This window comes from Rhodamnia argentea, chromosome 11 (assembly GCF_020921035.1).
Source record: "Rhodamnia argentea isolate NSW1041297 chromosome 11, ASM2092103v1, whole genome shotgun sequence".
Lineage (NCBI taxonomy): Eukaryota > Viridiplantae > Streptophyta > Magnoliopsida > Myrtales > Myrtaceae > Rhodamnia > Rhodamnia argentea.
In genome coordinates this window covers 21,862,040-21,874,052 of record NC_063160.1, presented here as the reverse complement: position 1 = coordinate 21,874,052, position 12,013 = coordinate 21,862,040, and the positions used below count along the sequence as shown (strand labels likewise).

At 40.8% G+C, this 12,013-nt stretch overlaps 3 protein-coding genes across 8 annotated transcripts; 2 read left to right on the top strand and 1 right to left on the bottom strand.

Annotated features, from left to right (window-relative positions):
* Nucleotides 1-41: 41 nt before the first annotated feature.
* On the bottom strand, nt 42-1,943 carry LOC115735605 (pentatricopeptide repeat-containing protein At2g17033). Of its 2 annotated transcripts, none has more exons than XM_048273008.1 (3): nt 1,629-1,943; nt 372-1,446; nt 42-335 (listed from the first exon to the last, which is right to left on the bottom strand). In XM_048273008.1, the coding sequence occupies exons 1-3, from the start codon at nt 1,896-1,898 to the stop codon at nt 316-318; spliced, it is 1,365 nt and encodes a 454-aa protein (XP_048128965.1). In that variant the 5' UTR covers nt 1,899-1,943; the 3' UTR covers nt 42-315. The 2 variants fall into 2 exon arrangements, with proteins under 2 accessions (XP_048128965.1, XP_030522801.1); XM_030666941.2 differs by having other exon boundaries at nt 301-326; nt 1,629-1,923.
* A 1,434-nt stretch (nt 1,944-3,377) lies between these two features.
* Nucleotides 3,378-9,125, top strand: LOC115735604 (DDB1- and CUL4-associated factor 8-like). Of its 5 annotated transcripts, none has more exons than XM_030666938.2 (6): nt 3,378-3,628; nt 4,031-4,282; nt 6,149-6,292; nt 6,587-7,312; nt 8,612-8,790; nt 8,841-9,125. In XM_030666938.2, exons 1-6 carry the CDS (start codon nt 3,518-3,520, stop codon nt 8,872-8,874), a joined length of 1,446 nt encoding a protein of 481 aa, XP_030522798.1. In that variant the 5' UTR covers nt 3,378-3,517; the 3' UTR covers nt 8,875-9,125. The 5 variants fall into 5 exon arrangements, with proteins under 5 accessions (XP_030522798.1, XP_048128963.1, XP_030522797.1 ...); XM_048273006.1 differs by lacking the exon at nt 8,841-9,125 and adding an exon at nt 8,352-8,538 and having other exon boundaries at nt 8,612-8,766; XM_030666937.2 differs by having other exon boundaries at nt 8,612-9,125.
* Nucleotides 9,126-9,402: 277 nt separating this feature from the next.
* Nucleotides 9,403-11,823, top strand: LOC115735606. The gene is made up of 4 exons (XM_030666942.2): nt 9,403-9,577; nt 9,684-9,784; nt 10,252-10,503; nt 11,530-11,823. The coding sequence occupies exons 1-4, from the start codon at nt 9,463-9,465 to the stop codon at nt 11,692-11,694; spliced, it is 633 nt and encodes a 210-aa protein (XP_030522802.1). The 5' UTR covers nt 9,403-9,462; the 3' UTR covers nt 11,695-11,823.
* The last annotated feature ends 190 nt before the right edge of the window (nt 11,824-12,013 follow it).

Here is a 12,013-nt window from a genome sequence, read left to right as displayed (position 1 = left end):
GGAAAGAGCCTCTTCTCCTCGGGCGGGTTCAGATTTGTCTGGAGGACAAGCGCCTGTATGTACTACTCAATCTCCTGGGTCCTTTGGGACACGAGTGTGAAGAGACACTATAATGCCGTGATCGACCTCTAGAGCAGGTGCAAGACATTTCGTGATTGCATCCGGGCATGCGGTCACCAGGCACATTCACGTCACATGCTAAGTCGAAAAAGGATAACTTCACCATTCTCATAATTTTCCTTTCTTCGTACCAAGGATACTATTCACAATTTTCCTCAATTCTTCCTGATGACCTAAGGTCACTTCTTTGACATTCTACTCTCCTGCTGCCTCTACTCTATCCATCGATGACAGTGACATGTAAGAAGCACTTCCTCCTGAATCCGCACATAACCATTTCTTGAGAACTCTTCCCTTGGCAACAAAACAACCGACGTTCCTCCGATCAATCCTCATTGGACTTTTCAGCCGACCGAGCATTGCCTTGACCATCTGCTTCACCGGCGATTCCCCTCTGATGGAACTATGTTTCCCCGACCCACAAACCACTGTAACCTCTGCTGGAATCACATATTCTCCGCCATTGAGCCTGCGTTGCATCTCTTCCACCCACTGCAACATGATCAGGTAAGCAGAGCCCAGGTGCATTCTGTGCAGATCCAACTTCGCCTCCAATGGATCCCACTCCATTGCCTCGCTCAGAACTGGCGAGTCGACCAGTTCCTTGACCAGCATGCCTTCTTCGCCATCCAAAGCCCTGTTCAGCTCCTCGATCGACAGCGGAAGGCTAGAGGAATCTTGCAGCAGCAACGAGATCGTTGGACAAGAGTTCGAGACCGTGTTGTAAGTCCTGATCGAAAAGGGAATTGCTGTCGTCTTCATTCGGCGAAGCCACGACAGCATTCTGGACAGGTCATGGCTGTTCCCATAAGACGAGAGAACCATGTTGGCGCAAACCGTGTCGATCTCGAATCCTTGTGCGTCCATTTTGTCTACGTTTCTGCTCATATCATCAAACAGCCCAAGCTTCCCATATCCGTACATAACAGCTCTAACCTCAAAATCAGATACTGCAATTCCTATTAATCTCATCTCATCCATCAAGCCCTCCGCCTCACCTGGCCGCCCCATCTTGCTTAGACCTTTGATCATAGACTCGTAACCTCTGCGTTTTACATAAGCCGAGGAGGAATCATGCACGATCTGCTTCAAACGAGAGAGGTAAGTATCGAACCCTCTCTCAGATCTCAATTCGGAAAGGGAATCAAGCAAATTGCAGTACAAAAGCGCAGTGTCTCTGTCTCTTAGCCCTAGTTTAGCAATTGCTTCGGCAGCGAGGCTCTCCGATTCTGCGGTCAATCCCTGCTTCTCGAGCGAGGCGATGAGGTCCGCAGCTAGCTTGGCGTTCCACCTGAACCATGACGCTTCACGGATCTTCGCATAGAACTGCATAAAACCCAGAAGCTCGTGATTGATACAGAGAGAGAAGAAAGCAGAATACATCTACTGCGACCCATTGATCCTCTTGTTTGTCACGATTTTCTCGACATGAAATGGGAGCGACTGAGATCGCGACGCATAGCGATTTCGCCATTGGACTGTTCCTTCGAAGACGAGAGAGAGCTTACAGGGAGAGCGAGAGAGGAGAGGTGGGGATGAGGGAGGAGGTGGGAGAGAGCGTTGAGCGAGGCGGATTTGGGCGAGCTCGCGACGAACTTCCTCATCAGCCTGTCCGCCGCTGCGGCATCTCCGGCGGCGGCGGAGAGGTTGCGGAGCAACCGCTGGCCGTGCTTGCTCAATGCGCACCGAATGTGCGACGCCTTGGCCGGGGGGGCCGCCGGCTCGTGACGGCGGAGGATGTTCGGCGGGAGTGGCGGGTACAGTTGGAGACTCCCCATGGTCCTTTTGGATGAGCCACGGTCAGCGAGACACCCGTGCGACTCGGTCCCGCCCACCCTTAAATCGAGCCCACCTTTCAACTTGAGATATATTTTGGACTAACAAATATATATATATATATATATATATATATATTATTTTTATTTTTATTTTTATTTTTATTTGGGTCAAATATATATTCTTTTATTCAAAACATGATAATGTCTAATTACAGGCCATTTCTGTCGATCGTTAACCGATGCTGCACATTGGTATCCGAATAGCATTAATCTCCATGTATTTCTAAGCTGATAATTGCATTTGGAATATTATTGATCTCTAAATTTTACCTGATTCAAATGAAAAGAGTTTAGAAGAACGAATGAGAGAATATATGGAGATTTTCGAGAAGTTCACTCTTCTTTCGACTCTTCCTTTTTATTTAAATTTCTACTCGCATCATGTAGGTAAGGTACTTGAAAACCAAAACTATTGTTGAGCTTTTCATGTAGTTGAGTTATTTCTGCTTGTTTAAGTAACATCAATTTGATAAACAGGACTTGAACGTGAAAATTGTTTTTTGTAGTCAAGGAACGCAGCAGGGGACATTTGTTTTCGGGACCGAGAAAGAAAAATATTTATGAGCGTTGTTAGATACTTGTTAAGAATAATTCGTAAAACCTTAGTAAGTTCTTTAAATTACTAATTATATATGATACGCGAAAAGCTAACACTTTAAAAATTGTTAAATCTTCTTAATTGATTACTTAATAAGTACTTTCAACGCTTGTTAAGAGAAAATTCGAAAAAGCACTTTCATCCTATGCATGCAAGGAGTCAAGAAACTATTTTAATTGAAATTCGGCTAAAACTTTCCTTCCCTAATTCCATCATTGTGTAATTCATCTGAAAATAATTGCTTGCAAAAACGAATGAGCGGAAAAAAAATTTCATCGTTTAGAAAAATATTTAGGCATAACTTATTGTCAATAATACATATTTCTCATCGACTAACTATTTCCAGTAACACAAGCGGTTATTTATAAAAATGTGTTTTTACTGCAGTTCTTACATTAATTTTGTCTTCATGTCATGCATTTGATCGACGAAAAATTCGATTAATAAGAGCTTTCAATTCTCTTAAAAAAAGGAATTATGGTGCGTTTAATTCACGAAAAAATAGATGATTTATATAACATATCTTAAGAAAAGATGGATTATATTACTTGAGATGAGATAATAAAGTAACAGAAATATTTTCATATCAAATAATAACTGATATCTATTTTGTGAAAAAAATACTTTTTTTGTTCGTTTGTTTTTATAAACGGTTTAGAACTTTAGACCCAAATAAAAAAAAAAAGGTTTAAAACTATTTTTGACGTGATCCTTTTTTTTTTTTCACTCGACAAATAGGAAACGCAGCCTCTTCAAATGCAAAACCGCTTGTGCAGGCGGCGAGAGCCTCGAGGACCGACTCTCTCTCTCTCTCTCTCTCTCTCTCTCTTCTCTTCTCCTCCTTCTCGTTCGTGTTCTTCACTTGTTCGACTCAGATTGGTGATGACCCTCCCATCGAGTCGCTGATCGTCCCTCGCTCCCTTCTTCTGCACATTATCGGTTGATCAGTCGTCCCGGCGGGATGAAGAAGAGGCCCAGAACCAGCCTCGATCAGGCGGTCGTTGATATTGGGCGGCGAGAGGTCGGCGGCCTCTCCGCTCGGAGCTTCGCTCGCCGACTCGCTGCTTCTGAGGTTTTTCTCTCTTTCATTCACCCCTTCACCCATGCCAATTCCGCTTGTTCTCCGACGAAGATACTTTTCTAGGCGTGTAGAACGCCGTTTTGTCTGTGGCGAGTGTGAATTTGTCGTCGGAACATCTGTTTTTTTTTTTTTTTCGTTTTCTTTCCGGTGGTGCATTGTGCGATTCTGATTTCATGAAGTAATTAACGAGTATGCCAGGCAGCTGCTGTCGTAGATTGGCTGACATTGATGCGTGTGTTTGTTCTTCTTTTTTAAATCTCTTGGATGTGGTTGATGGTGCCTGGAGGAAGCAGCGGTTCGATTTAGTTGATTGGGCTAGGAGTTTAATTACTTAAATGCAACTCTGAAGACCAGAGTAATCTCACTCGTATGAGTTATCTTCTGCTTTATTAGGATCTCGTCTTGAGGCTTGATGTCTATAATAAACTGGACGGGCATAGGGGATGTGTCAACACTGTCAGCTTCAGTGGCGATGGTGACATAGTAATATCAGGCTCGGATGACAGACATGTAAAACTCTGGGATTGGCAAACCGGGAAGGTGAAGTTGTCATTCCATTCGGGTCATCATAGCAATGTCTTCCAAGCAGAGATCATGCCATACACTGATGACAGGAGCATTGTTACTTGTGCAGCTGATGGAGAGGTATTTTATATCGGAATCAAAGTGCTAGCTAAATGCAGTGACACGACTTCTTTTATCCTTGAAAGTTACTATTTGACTTCATATCTTTTCTACAGTGGTCATTATACTGGAGCTTTAGGTTTAGGATTACGCTTTGTTGAGTCAGTAGTTTACCCAGTTCGATTCAAGTGGATGGCCGATAAAGGTTTAGCTCTATTAATTGCTGTATTCTTATATCGGTGTAAATGTCACTTTTGAAGACAATCGATTAGTGCTTTTGTTAAGTCATTACTTCTTGTCAATTTGTCTTGATTTCTCTGATTTGATGATCGCGTAAATTGTGAGCTGCAAGCACAATACGAAGGAAAGTGCGCACAAAGGTTATTATGTTGGGTATGTACAAAAGGACATTGCCAAATTCCTGAGTGTTAGAATGCCTGGTCATTGTGGCTAGGAATTGGACAGGCAGCATCTTTTGATAATTTAAGACTTCGTTTTTTATAAAATTGTTCAAGTACATCTACTATATAAAGTAACCTATAAAAAAACAACAAAGTGATAAGACAACAATGTGTTATAGTAACATTAGAGCAAGGATGTCCCATGAGGGCTTAATATCCATGAAAATGAAATAAGGTGCACTGAGGTGAACTGATATCAGTTCAGAAAACTGATAATTACTGAATTGAACTAATTCAGTGTGAGAACAGAAGGCAGTGTACCGATATCAGTCCAGAAAACTGATAATTACTGAAATTGAACTGATTCAGCGTGAGAACAGAAGGCTAGATAAGGTTCCTTTACCTGCACAAGAACTTCTAATGCTTTCCTTAGCTCTGTTAGCCATGAATGGGCTAGAAATAATGATGACTGTTGTAGAATACAGACTATCATACATTGTAATCTTGTTATAACAGTACAATGAAAAAGAATGAACGTAACAATACAAAATTGTAAGTGACATGGTCATAGATGTACCTCAAATGCGTTTTACTTGAAAAGAAAATGTTATAAACTGAATTACAATCACACAAAGTAAGAGGTTACGTTAAGAATGTTGGTATCTAGAGTTAAGGTTACAACTTTGGAAATGAAATCAAGCATATCATATACTTTTTATTTGAAGGTTTATGTAACATCATCAATTTTATTGACATTCATGTGGAAACTAACATGTGTTTTGTATGTTATGAAACTTAGAATAGATTTCAATTGTCAAAATTGAATTATTTTGGACTGAGTATAGTACAATGTATGTTTTAGATAGAAATAGTTTTATGAAAAAGCATGTGTTTTCTTTTTTTTGCTTATCTATCATACAGAAAACTGAAAGTTCTTAAATTAGCCAAAATGGCTTAGTTTTCATGTGGTAAGTGGATGGCTTTCTGCGACATGAACTAGAATAGCTTTCATCCTTTAATTTTGACTCCTATCCATTGGCTTGCAGTAACTTTTAATGATACACCTGTCGAGGTGGATCTTATCTCAAAATTGTGTGCTTATCACCGTACAATGTCTTAGCTGGTCCATTATGAAGCTATATCATTTCGTTCCCTTGCTTTTTGGCTTGATAAAAATAATCCCCACATCTATAAGCGAGTGGCATGCTTCTTTTTCTGGATACTGAAGTGGTTCCCGCCCCCCCTCTTTTGGCATCCGGGCCAGGTCTGGGCTACAATGCAATGACAAAGGTTATATCAATGTTTGATGTACTCGACTATGTTTTCTTGTCTCAAATCTGAATCACATTTATTATGTTAAATGTGTTTCTCAATTCAATTGCATATCTGAGTTACTACCTTGCTGAGGACGAAGCCTTGGAGTACCGGAGTTTGGCATTTGTAATTTGATGACTAAGCTATTGATGAGGAAATTGCTTTATTTCAGGCAAGGCATGCTCAGATTCTGGAGGGGGGACAAGCTGAGACAATGTTGTTAGCCAAACATCAGGGAAGGGTTCATAAGTTGGCTATAGAGCCTGGAAGTCCGCATATAGTTTACACATGTGCTGAAGATGGATTAGTTCAACGTGTGAGTTTTCTTTATCAAGATTATACTTCGATACCCATCTCTCGCATGATTAAAGCTATCTTCATAGCAAGACCGTAATGACTGTGTGAGGGCCTCTTGATGAGTTTTACTTTGCTAACTTTAAGCACTAGAGCAAGTGTCTTCCCCCTCACCATCTATTAAATTTGCAAGCGAAATTTGGTAATTTGTCCTGTGCTGTGAAGTCTTTGGGGGAGGCTTAAGTGGAATATTAGATTTCATTGCTCATAGAAGTTGATTGTTCTATGCTCATGTAACAGTGCCATTTTGTATCAGCTTGATCTCAGGAGTAAAACTGCCACAGAACTTTTCACTTGCCAAGAAGTATACAGGACTCATGTTGGAGTTGTTCATTTGAATGCAATTGCGATTGATCCAAGGAACCCGAATCTATTTGTGATTGGTGGGTCGGATGAGTATGCTCGGATATATGATATTCGCAATTACAAGTGGAATGGATCGCATAATTTTGGTCGATCTGCTAACTACTTTTCCCCGTCTCATCTGATTGGTGATGCCCAAGTTGGAATAACAGGCTTAGCCTTCTCTGATCAGAGTGAACTTCTCGTCTCTTACAATGACGAATTCATCTATCTCTTCACCCAGGAGATGGGACTGGGTCCTGATCTTCTTTCTGCCTCTACCAAGTCCGTGGACAGTAATTCCAGTGAAGTGACATCTCCCACAACTGTGAATGCTGATGACAATGTTACCCCCCAAGTCTACAAAGGGCACAGAAACCGTGAGACGGTGAAGGGTGTTGGCTTTTTCGGGCCTAAATGTGAATATGTGATGAGCGGGTCTGACTGTGGCCGCATATTCATTTGGAAGAAAAAAGGGGGACAGCTTATCCGTGTTATGGCAGCTGATAAACATGTTGTAAACTGTATCAAACCTCATCCATATACCCCAGCTCTGGCTAGTAGCGGAATAGAAAATGACATTAAAATCTGGACTCCAAGGGCTATTGAAAGAGCTACTCTGCCAACAAATGTCGAAGAGGTATGCTACAACATCGTCCCCTGCAAATTAACGAGCAAATTAAGTTTGTACGTCTTACCTTGTTTCTTGTTTCATTTTCATCAAGTACATTGATCTTGACACTTACATCTCTTGTTTCCTGGAATAGAAAATTCTCTCTCATCTTTTAAATTTTTGTTCTTTGAGCCACTGAGTCTCTACATCTCACAATAAGTGGGTGATTCAATCATTTGTCAGGAGGATTTCATGAAACTACAATATCATCTTTATTTGATGCATCATTTTATTAGAAAATTTTGGTCCCGAGAATTTAATTTATGCCTTATGAGAGGTGAGAAATGATAAGTAAATTGTGTATTTCAGTATTCCCTCTTTGAAACAGGCTAGGAAGGTTTCTCTTGAAAATGTCAACAAAATCTTTCAATTTCTTATTTTACTATGTTCAACTCTATGTATTCCTCTTCTCCCTCATGTTGTTCCAAATCATTGATTAATTTTTATGACCATGGAGGAACCTTTTTACTTATTTCTTTGTACATTCTGGTCTGCTTAGGCTGTGTTCATTCAGCAGTTCTTTAGCTTTTCAAAAGGTAATTAGAATGTGCTGTTGACGGAGTCTGGTTTCTTTAGTAAATTGTCTTCAACAATATGTAGATATTACTTAAGAATGTCAGGTGATTCTTTTTTCTTGTTGTAAAAGGAGGTTTAGGTATGTTAATCATCTGAACGGGATTATAGGGACAGTTCTTATACGGCTTTGTACCTTAGAATACCACACCTGCACATCTTTCTCCTGATCTCTCTGTTCCCGTCGTTCGTTAAGTGCTATCGATTATCATTTTCATTTGCGGACGCTTTAGTTGCCCTGGACCTGCATAAGATGGGTGAAACTGAATCCTAGCTTCACCATACGGGGAGGGTGAGAAACACCTATTCTCAACTGAGTTTTGGCATTCGGCTCGTGCTATCAGTTCAGTCATAGGGCTTGTGATGATAAACCGTTATAGACCATATGACAGCAGAGGGCCTAATTTCTCTGCTGTAACTTGTTTGGAGGAAGGTCCCCTCTGACCGTATCCCATGGTTTTATGATGACGAGAATGATGAGGATGATGATTATTCTTATGATGGTGATTTTTACGATGATGGTGACGGCGGCGACGAGGAAGGCTGTGAAGATTCTAGTGATGTTGCTGGTGAAGATGATGATGTTGACAAAGACGACGACAATGACGAAGATGGCGATGGTGATAACAGTGGTGGTGGCGATAGTTTTTCTGGCGATTATGATGATTGTGATTTGACCCTTTCTATTTCCAGCTAAAACCGAAGGCTAGGGGGTGGATGAATAGAATATTGTCTTCCCGGGACCTGTTGTCGCAGCTGCATTCCCTGCAAAGGTGGGCCGCAAACGTGTTGGAGCATGGTCGAGAGACTTCATCTAGCTCGGCTGCTCGACAGGAACTCATGGAACTCTTTTGCACACTGAGTGCTAATGATGACGGTTCGTCGTATGGCTGCGGTGATTCTTCGGGTCCAGCCCTTTAGCCGACCGATGCGACGGCGTTTGGAAGACAGACTAGGGACTGTACATAATGTAGGGAAGAAACGTTTGGCCTCCCTATCTTCTCTCTTTTCCTTTTCTTCTTTTGGCTCTCTCCTCCTCCTCCTCTTCATGGATATGTTCATTCACATGGTGTGTTCATGCTTGTTTATGTTCCCTTTTTATGTATTCCTCCTCCTCTTCATGGATTATTTACATTAATTCATATAATTTGTTCTTCATGCAGTTAGTGTGATCATCACATGCTCGTTTCTATGCTCAAATGACAATAGAAACTCGATCAGTAATTTTTGCACCGTCGCACTAAATAGTTAATTTCATTTACAAGATAAACCATTTTATATTAAACCCCTCAATATGGTCTGGCCAAATTTTTTATTTTTATTTTTGCCAGTAAGACAATCGAATTATGACAAAAGCAATTAAGATATATTTGTTAAGCATAAATAGAGAGAGAGAGAGAGAGATAAAAAAAAAAAAAAAAAAAGCGCAAAAATAATAAAACGGGGCTGTGAGCGCCTTCGAGCGCAAGAAATATCTTCGCACCTATAAAACTCCGATTAGAACTCCAGAAGCTCCTCTGGACTGTCGTCGCCCGGTCGCTCCGATGGAAATCCTGACGGGATCGAAGGTCGTCCCACCTTCCTCATCTCCCCTCTCCATTTTCTCTCCCAAGAGAAGCTCCTTCTCCAGGCCTCTGTCTCTCCCCCTCGCCTCCTCCCGTAAGTCCCGATCGATTCCGAGCTGCTCGATTTCATGTTCAGTCCCGCCGGTTCGTCGTGTTAGGTTCAGTTATCGAGTCATGATTTGTGTATTCTTTGTGGTCAGATAACGAGAAGAAAGAAGGTGATGTTGAATCGGACTCGAGGGATTCGAGTGTAGCTCCGGTCAGGAAGGATCGCAGCCTCTCGATTTCGCCTCTCTCCAAGGTATTCCGCATCTCTTTGTGGCTGATTTTTCCTTGGTATCGGATTACGTGAGTAGAGAACTTTTTCTACAGATTGTTTTGCAGGTTTGGCTGCTTCTCTTGTACTGTAACATTTTTCGTCTTTGATTATGATTTCCGTCGTTTCGGAAATAAGACGTTTTTCTGCAAGTGCTATTTCTGTTTTGAGGATTTGATCCTGGGAGTTTTATTATATTGTGAGTTGAAACTTGTGAAAGCTGTCGAAGAGATTGGATTGCAGACGTAATGTCTTGTTAGCCTACATCCTAGACAGTTCTTAGTGCTTCACATGTTCTATTTTGGATTTGTATATTCAAAGAAGGTTCGGAAGCATAACTTTTTGACAAAATGATTCTCAAGTTTTTTTCATCTTCACTTGCCAAATGGAGCTCTGAGTTTTGGAGCTTATGTGCTGCTTCTTGCTTTCATATTTTGCTTGTGTATTCTTAGGAAACAGCGATGGGGTTGGTACTGAATGCAGCGGTGGGGAGAGGATGGACAACTGGTTCGGGAATGGAAGGTCCCCCTGTTCCTGTGGAGACAGAATCATGCTCGGAGAACACCTCCACTTTCCCATTTTCGCTGTTCACTAAGTCTCCTCGGAGAAGGATGCTTGTTGCATTCACATGTAACATCTGCAAGCAACGGACAACCCGGGCAATCAATCCTCATGCATATACAGATGGGACAGTCTTCGTACAGGTAATTGGCTAATTACTCAGTACATAATCTGATAGCTGAAAGTTTCCTGCTAAAAAAAGCTAGCTGAACATGTAGCTTTTGCATGTAGTTTGTAAAGTAACTTAGTAGTGTATTAAAATACAAGTCAGTTCTAGTTTAACCTATAAACAGAAAGTTTTTTGGGAAGTTCATCATCTTGCTTAGTTGGTTAGCTTGATGTATACGTTAAGAGAAGTGAGAAGTGGACTTGAAGTCGGAGCTTAGACATTGATCATGCAAGGGGCCTTGTAGGTAGTAATTTGTATTGTCTTAATTGTCGTTGTTTTCCTGATTCTTGTGGTCCCTGTCTTGAGCAATGAGAGATCTTCAGAATTACTCAAAAATGGATAAAAGAAAGGTCTAGTTGTTGCTTGGTCTAGTTGTTTATATGGATGGACATAGTGAATTAGGATTTAGATGGTCTCTAAACCCAGCATAAGCACACACGATTCAGGAGGTTCCCCGAGCATCACCTATTTCCCAAATTTGTTCCCATCCCTTGTAACTATAGTCATTACTCACATCTTAATTTGTGAAGGAAGATCAACCTTCCCTGTCACGCTTTGTAATCAAAATCATTTGTGTTCGTCGTACACTAAATGTTTTATTGACAACATTCCTAGCTGCCTCTTGATGATTTTTTATTTTTTTCAAAAGTTTCTGTAGAAAGGTTTTTTTCCCCAAATGCGAAGCTGCAATTAAGGTCTCTTATTTAACAGTTGGTTTCACACAAGTTGGAGATATATGGTTATATGATTTTTGATTTATGGGAGGTAGATAAAGGGCTAGGAAGTAGGCAAGAAAGTCGCCCTTTGATCAAGTATGCTGTCAATATTTTAATTCTTTTTCTATGGTGTGCTGCTGCAATAGCACAATGCGAAGGGCCAAAGTACTTGCAGCTTTATGTGATTATGGGCGAATCTATTAAGCTTGATCAGCCATAATCCCATAAAAATTTATGCAACCAGTGAGGACTGCAATGCTGATGAATCTCTTTTGTTCTTGCAGTGTTGTGGATGCAATGCATATCACAAGCTTGTGGATAATCTTAACTTGTTTCACGATATGAACTGCTATGTGAACTCCAGTTTCAACTACAGTGGCCCGAACCTGGATGTAAATTTCAACTTTCTTGACAGTGGTGATGCCGAAGATGACTTATTCTCTCCTTGATGAGGCAAGTTTTGTGCTTTGGACTGCTGTATAGTCTACAATACACATTCAGCAAAATCTAGATTGCTGTCATCTTTAAATCATGTGAATATTCAGTAGATATTTATATGATTACATCTTCTGAGTAAAGCTAGAACCCGCATGATGTTATCGTTATATTCTCATTTCTAGGACTGGAAGATGCTTTTTTGCCAAAGATTTACAAAAATGCCTTTGATTCTGGCTTTTAGCTAGCAAAAATTTTAATCTTTTGAGAACTATATAACAAAAAGTTAACGGACTTTAAGTGTAGACATTCTTTTTAATCTTCGTTCTTGCT